At 42.6% G+C, this 6,217-nt stretch overlaps 3 protein-coding genes across 3 annotated transcripts; 2 read left to right on the top strand and 1 right to left on the bottom strand.

The window, feature by feature from the left end:
- Nucleotides 1–5: 5 nt before the first annotated feature.
- Nucleotides 6–2,124, top strand: LOC112456822 (GDP-Man:Man(3)GlcNAc(2)-PP-Dol alpha-1,2-mannosyltransferase; the record flags this gene model as incomplete). Its single annotated transcript, XM_025019580.1, has 6 exons — nucleotides 6–186; nucleotides 297–514; nucleotides 610–894; nucleotides 960–1,219; nucleotides 1,300–1,434; nucleotides 1,525–2,124. Coding segments are annotated over 6 exons (1,161 nt in total), but the record flags the coding sequence as incomplete, so codon positions are not given.
- On the bottom strand, nucleotides 1,994–4,673 carry LOC112456821 (RNA 3'-terminal phosphate cyclase). The gene is made up of 8 exons (XM_025019579.1): nucleotides 4,183–4,673; nucleotides 3,971–4,115; nucleotides 3,497–3,614; nucleotides 3,089–3,410; nucleotides 2,862–3,003; nucleotides 2,643–2,782; nucleotides 2,399–2,552; nucleotides 1,994–2,338 (listed from the first exon to the last, which is right to left on the bottom strand). Exons 2-8 carry the CDS (start codon nucleotides 4,028–4,030, stop codon nucleotides 2,114–2,116), a joined length of 1,161 nt encoding a protein of 386 aa, XP_024875347.1. The 5' UTR covers nucleotides 4,031–4,115; nucleotides 4,183–4,673; the 3' UTR covers nucleotides 1,994–2,113.
- Nucleotides 4,674–5,002: 329 nt separating this feature from the next.
- LOC112456820 (vacuolar protein sorting-associated protein 37A-like) lies at nucleotides 5,003–5,942 on the top strand (the record flags this gene model as incomplete). Its single annotated transcript, XM_025019578.1, has 2 exons — nucleotides 5,003–5,184; nucleotides 5,670–5,942. Coding segments are annotated over exons 1-2 (362 nt in total), but the record flags the coding sequence as incomplete, so codon positions are not given.
- Nucleotides 5,943–6,217: the final 275 nt, after the last annotated feature.

The raw sequence follows: 6,217 nt of genomic DNA, 5'->3' as shown, positions 1-6,217 counted from the left end.
ATCCCGAAAAGATTATCAGCAGAACCGAAAAGACGTTCAATATAAAATTACGGTCCAACATCGAATTTGTCTATTTGCACGGACGAAAATGGGTGGAAGCTTCCACGTATCCTTATTTCACGCTTTTAGGGCAAAGCCTGGGATCCATTTATCTGGGCATCGAGGCACTGAACAATCTTACACCAGGTGACGTGATAAATTTTTTCAAATGTGTGCTAAAAATATACTAATTTTACAGTTTCTATTAAACAAAGACACATAAAAGTACAAATAACACATGATTATACAAATTACAGATATATACATCGACACGATGGGTTACGCGTTCACGTACCCTTTATTCAAATATATCGGTGGTTGCCGAGTCGGATCGTATACGCATTATCCCACTATTTCAACTGACATGTTGAAGTACGTCTACAAGAGAGTCATCGCGCACAACAATCGAAGGATCATCGCCAGAAATCCTTTCTTCTCGGCAGCGAAATTCCTTTACTATAAATTATTCGCGCGTGTAAGTATACAGCGACAAATCCGATTAAAATCGTTTTATAGGAAAAAAAAAGAATAAGTCTTTTCAAACGGCTATTTCACAGTAGAACGTTTCAGTTGTACGGAATGGTCGGTAGTTGCTCCGAAATCACGATTGTAAACTCCACGTGGACCGAAGACCATATCAACGCTATCTGGAAATGTCCGTTAAAAACGCATCGAGTGTATCCCCCGTGTGACGTGGAGCACCTGATTGAACTGCCGGCTCTCAGCGACGAGGAGAAGGGCAGCTACGTACGCATATTGGCGATCGCGCAATTCAGGCCGGAGAAGAATCATCCGCTCATGTTGAGGGCGATGTTCGAGCTAAGATCTATCCTTAAGGAAGAAGTTTGGGAAAAGGTGAACTAATGACTCACATCCCGAATAGCATCGAAATGTATTCTAAACTTGATCGTGCTATTTAGGTCAAATTAATCTGCATCGGTTCCTGTCGAGATGCCGAGGACGAAAAGCGCGTTAAAGATATGCAAGATTTGGCAAAACACTTGGCTTTAGACAAGAACGTCGAGTTCAAAGTAAATGTACCGTACTCCGAGCTTGTAACCGAGATGCAAGGAGGAACGATTGGTCTGCATACAATGTGGAATGAACATTTTGGTATCAGCATTGTGGAATGCATGGCCGCGGGATTGATTATGGTGGCCCATAATTCCGGTGGTCCGAAGTATATACTGACTCAATTTCGTAAAAAAAATTTTTTATAAAAAAAGTTTCTTTATCGTAATAAATATTCTATCATTTTAGGGCGGACATCATAGAAACGCGAGCGGGTAGTGTAACTGGTTTTCTAGCAGAAGACGAGATGGAATATGCCAAGGTACTGGCGTCCATTATACAAATGCATCCAAAGGACCGAGATGCTATTAGAATTGCTGCCAGGTATAGAGAGATACAATCAAGAATATTTTATATAATTTGATATTATAAAATAAGAATTCTTCTATATATTCAATTCCTTTTTTTTTTTAGATCATCTGTAAGTCGTTTCTCATGCCAAATCTTTGAGAAGGAATTCTTACGAGCGATCGAACCGTTTTTCAGATCAAAGTAAGAATAATGTTTGCCTTACAATTCGTCTGTAAATGATAAATTATGGATGTATGTGTAAATGACTCATTTCAAAATCAGAATGCATTTTCAGTACATGTTATATTACATCCCGTACGTATAATAGTGTGTATATGTAAAAAATAAGGGTGTTTTTTATGCGAGGTAAATATTTACTTATTTATTTAGAGACGCGAAACTTTTTGTTTGATTTGCGTTAATTTTAGGGTATAGTACATTAAACAATCATGATTTAGCACACACAAAAACTAAAGTACGTGTATAATTGTATATATAATGATGCTTGAACTGTATTTAAATAATTTTAACATTCTTATAAAATTCTAGAAATATTCTTGAAAGTTTACGAAAGTACGTTTGAACGTTGATGTACGTCGATGTTGCAATTTATTTGTAACCGGCAAATGCGAAGGCCAATTGACCGTAATATTTCGGTCGAAATTGTTATAATTACATGTGCAACAATAAGTTATAATAAAGTATCGTATAATCATTGCGTAACCAGACTGTCGTTAATCAATCCACATCCCTGGCATTCCAAGACGTAAGACGAAGTATCCCCGTCTTCGGCGCTTTTCGACAAATTGAAACGAAGTCCACGTTTACCTAACATTATCTCCGCGATCTGCATAGCAGTCTCCGTGTGACACGTGAGCTTCTCATCTCCGACTTTGATCTTCGACGTACCTTTCGCCAGTGCCATTAAAATTATCATCTGTAACAAATGACGCATTAATCTGAAAGTTGAAACTCTTTGGGCTCGCTGTCAATTTACCTGGTCCTGCGTGTGTTCGTCGACACACGCCCCTGTTAGGAGCGGCTTTAAGATCTCGTTAGCCGCTGTATCACCTGGCGGCGGTCCCTCTTGGTTTCTGGATCCTAAGCCGGAGCCGCCGAGAACGCATCCCGTACTGGTGTTACACACTATACTGATATTCATTTATATTTACATTGTTGAAAATTTTTTATCTGATATATTAGATTGGAAAAAAAAAATTTTAATGAAGTAGGTTCCTTACTTAATACCAGAACCGTTTCCAACGGCCATCGCTCTGTCTTCCCTGTAAGCTTCAATCGTAATCGGTGGTACTCGAATGTTGCTTTTTACTAATTTATTTGTTAAAACCGTTTTAGCATCGCTGGCCATTGTATGTGCCTCCTATATAAAACGTACAGCATCAACAATCAACTTAACTTTTTACTAGAATTTACTTGTAGATTCAATTAAAGTGACATACGTTGATGTTAACCGATCCAGCCACGTAAGACCATCCTGTTATTCCCCGAGGAATTCCTACATCGGTTAAAGTAACCGCGTTTAAACTGCTGACCGGTTTTATACGTAAATGCACCTCGCCTCCGCCCTTCGGATAATATCCCCTCCATTTATCATTAATTTTAGTATAAATAGAATAATATAGTCATAAATTAAAAAATCAGGTTACGACAAATTTAGTGCATATACCTCTTCACGACCACGAAATCGAAGTCTGCTCCGAATTTGTTCAGCATCGGTTTGAACACCTCCGTCAAATACTCGATGTGTGGGCCCATGGGAACGTTCGTGCCACCCTTGAGGACGAGCGTGACCGTGTCGTTGCACGGAAAGAAGAGGGCACACGGCAGAGCTACTTGTGCCAACAAGCAAATGCATCCGGCAGTTTGCGTATCCGCTACAAATGTTTTCTTGGTCTTGTTCAATGGACCGGGACGGAATTCCAAACGTGTCGAGCCTATGTATCCACCTCTGACTTGAGCATTGCACATCTCTTTGACAAGTTCCACACCTGTGGACAACACAGAGTTTAAGTTTTTTTTTATATCTCGCACGGAGTCACACGTGCAAAATATTGAATTCCGCTTTCGCATTTACCTTTCAAATGCTGCGCCGCGAGACCAGGCTTGGGCCTTCCAGCGCGTATATTCTCGATTTCAATTGGAATGCCGTAGAGCGTGCTCAAGCTTAGAGCAACTCTCAACACTTGTCCACCCTTTGAGAAAAAATCAAGATTGCGCATTATATACCGCATTTTTTTCAAGAGGTCGTGATTTATATGCCAAATATGAAAAGGAAGAGGAGAGAAGAGAGCGAAAGATTCAGCTGTTAACATTGACAGATGTGACACACCTATTACCCACACAAATTAAACGCTACAGGAAATATTTCAGAGAACAAGACATACCATAACATTAAACAGATTTAAAAGACATGTAGGTAATGAAATACTTTGAAGCGTAGCTCGCTCTCTCTTCAAGATATAAACTTGTCAAACTTAGCATATAACTCAATGTGTTTAATTTGCAAAATAACAACATTCGGAGGCTCGTCTCCCCAGGTCGTACTTACACCCTCGCCCAAACTGCCGTCTATCTGCACGAGGGACGACATGACGCGATTCCTGAGCATTCGAGCACCCCGGTCCGCGTCGAAGGAAGGACGTCAAGCGCGTGACACGCCGGTTCCGCGTTTATTTTCGGAGCGCCGCGAATCTCTGGGGAAAACAAAGATATCTTGTATGTAAGCCGTTGTAAGCGCTCGCTCGGAGGGGGATTACTTACATCTAACTATAGAATGAATCCTGCTGGCGCGTAAAGCCCGCCGGCAGCCGGCTCTTCTCGCGCCAACGCAACAACGATCGTGGAGATCCGTCAAAATCTCCGTCCCGTCAACGAGATACTTCACGACGGAGTCCTTCGTCCTTCAAAGGGGCAGGGGAGAGAATAAATCTGACAATCTGGATCGTTCCGCGAAGCGGGAAAGGCGCAGCTTTCACGCCGGAAAACTTTATTTCTGATAACACATTGCAGAAGTGATATGTCCTTCTCTTTCTTTCTCAGATTTGATGTTGCTGACCGAGACGAAGAATCCCCTGCCTGCGCGACCTTGACGTACGCGTCTCTAGAAATATATTTAAAGGAAACATCGCGGATTTATATTCCGAAGCGATGCTCCGCGAGCGTGAAGTCAAAACACGGAGTATTATCTACGGAAGACTTGAGACAGCTGTATAGTTCAATGTGGACGTAGAGGCGTTCGCGTGCTTTGCTTTAAGTCTCTCTTTCTCTTACTTCTTTTTTTGGCTTTTTTTTCTGGCTTCTCTCTTTCTCTCTCTCTCTCTCTCTGACTTTCCTTTCTTTAGCTTCTCTCTTTTTCTAATCTCTCATTCTTTCTCTTTCTCATTGTTCTCTCTTCCTCTCCCTCTCTGGGTTCCCTCTCTGTCCCTCTGGCGCGAGGAAGGCGACAGTGGCGCTGTTTGACAATTGACAAGCGCAACTAGTAACCCGAGTGTCCCGAGTCGAAGCGAGCCCCCGTCACAGCCCCCGTATTCCCGATCGGGGCCCATCTCTCCGTTCCTTCTGCGCGAAGTGCGACGAGGTTAAAACAGCTGTTCTGCTGGATGGTCGCGTTACTCGCGTTGACAGGGACGACGTTCAAGCGGATGAGAGATCCATCGGAAATCCAGGCACTTAAATGATATCGCGAATATTCCGTGGGGAAATCGAGAATGTCGCGGTCAAACGCAAACGGCAAATCGACACTCTGAAAATTTTTAACGACAAGTAAGGGTATAGAACTCCCCGTCGTCGATGGGCGCGGGAGGGCGGGCTTCTCTCTCTTTCTTTCTCCCGTCGACGACGTTTAACCTCTCTCGTTAACCTCACTTGGGCCGCATTACCACCGCGCTCCGTTAACACGGGCACTAATGGTCGACTACACCGCGAAAAAACAATCGGATTGCCCGTCACGTTTCTTCAGCGTAGCGCTGCTCTTCCGAGCATGTCAAAAATCATCGCGAGTTCCCCCCGTCGTGACGGCGACGATCACCTTTGAGATTTTTTTCCTCTCTCGAAATCGCGTCATTGTCTCGAGTCACGTAAAAACGTCGTACGTTTTTGAATGAATGCCTCACGACCGAGATAAGACAGCTACGAGCTAATGACGTTGAGAAATTTAAATGCTGGCTCAAGGTCACAGTTGGTCTCTCAAAGTCTCTCCACTGGTCGCAGGTGCCTGCCCGGAGTGTAATGTAACAAATGCTTTGCAGTGTGATAGAGCTCAGAGAAAATGTGGACTATCAGGTGGAATTTCAAGCTGGCGATAGACGAATGGCCATTATGGTTTCCCTGTCGCCGAATTTCCCACTGGAGAAGCCGGTGCTCAGAGTTTCCCCACCGATAAGCCATCCCTGGTGCAACGAGCATAGTGAAATTACCAGCGCGCCAGGATTACTCAACGTAAGCAGGAAAATCTGTACCAAAAACTCTTCTGAATTATATATTATTATATGCGTAATGGCAGTAAGAGTATGCAGTAAGACGTAAGCAGTAAGCTATTGACCAACCACAATCAATTATTCTTGAATTGTAAAAATCCCATTAGTCAATAACTTACTGCTTACGTTTTACTGTATACTCCTGCTGCCATTGTAGACGACGCTTTATATGTATTAAGCTGTGGCTCACTTTACTACAAGTGCCTCGAAACATTCTTCTTCTCCTTTCTTTCAATGAAGAAAGAAGAAAAAGAACGCTTCGAAGTATCAAATGCAGCCTTATACACATTGTTCTTTTTATATTTTATTTATGTATTTTA

This window comes from Temnothorax curvispinosus, unplaced genomic scaffold, assembly GCF_003070985.1.
Source record: "Temnothorax curvispinosus isolate PA1 unplaced genomic scaffold, ASM307098v1 QBEX01007236.1, whole genome shotgun sequence".
In the NCBI taxonomy this organism is placed as follows: domain Eukaryota; kingdom Metazoa; phylum Arthropoda; class Insecta; order Hymenoptera; family Formicidae; genus Temnothorax; species Temnothorax curvispinosus.
The sequence above is the reverse complement of the archived record's forward strand: the minus strand, read 5'-3'. Positions and strand labels throughout refer to the sequence as shown.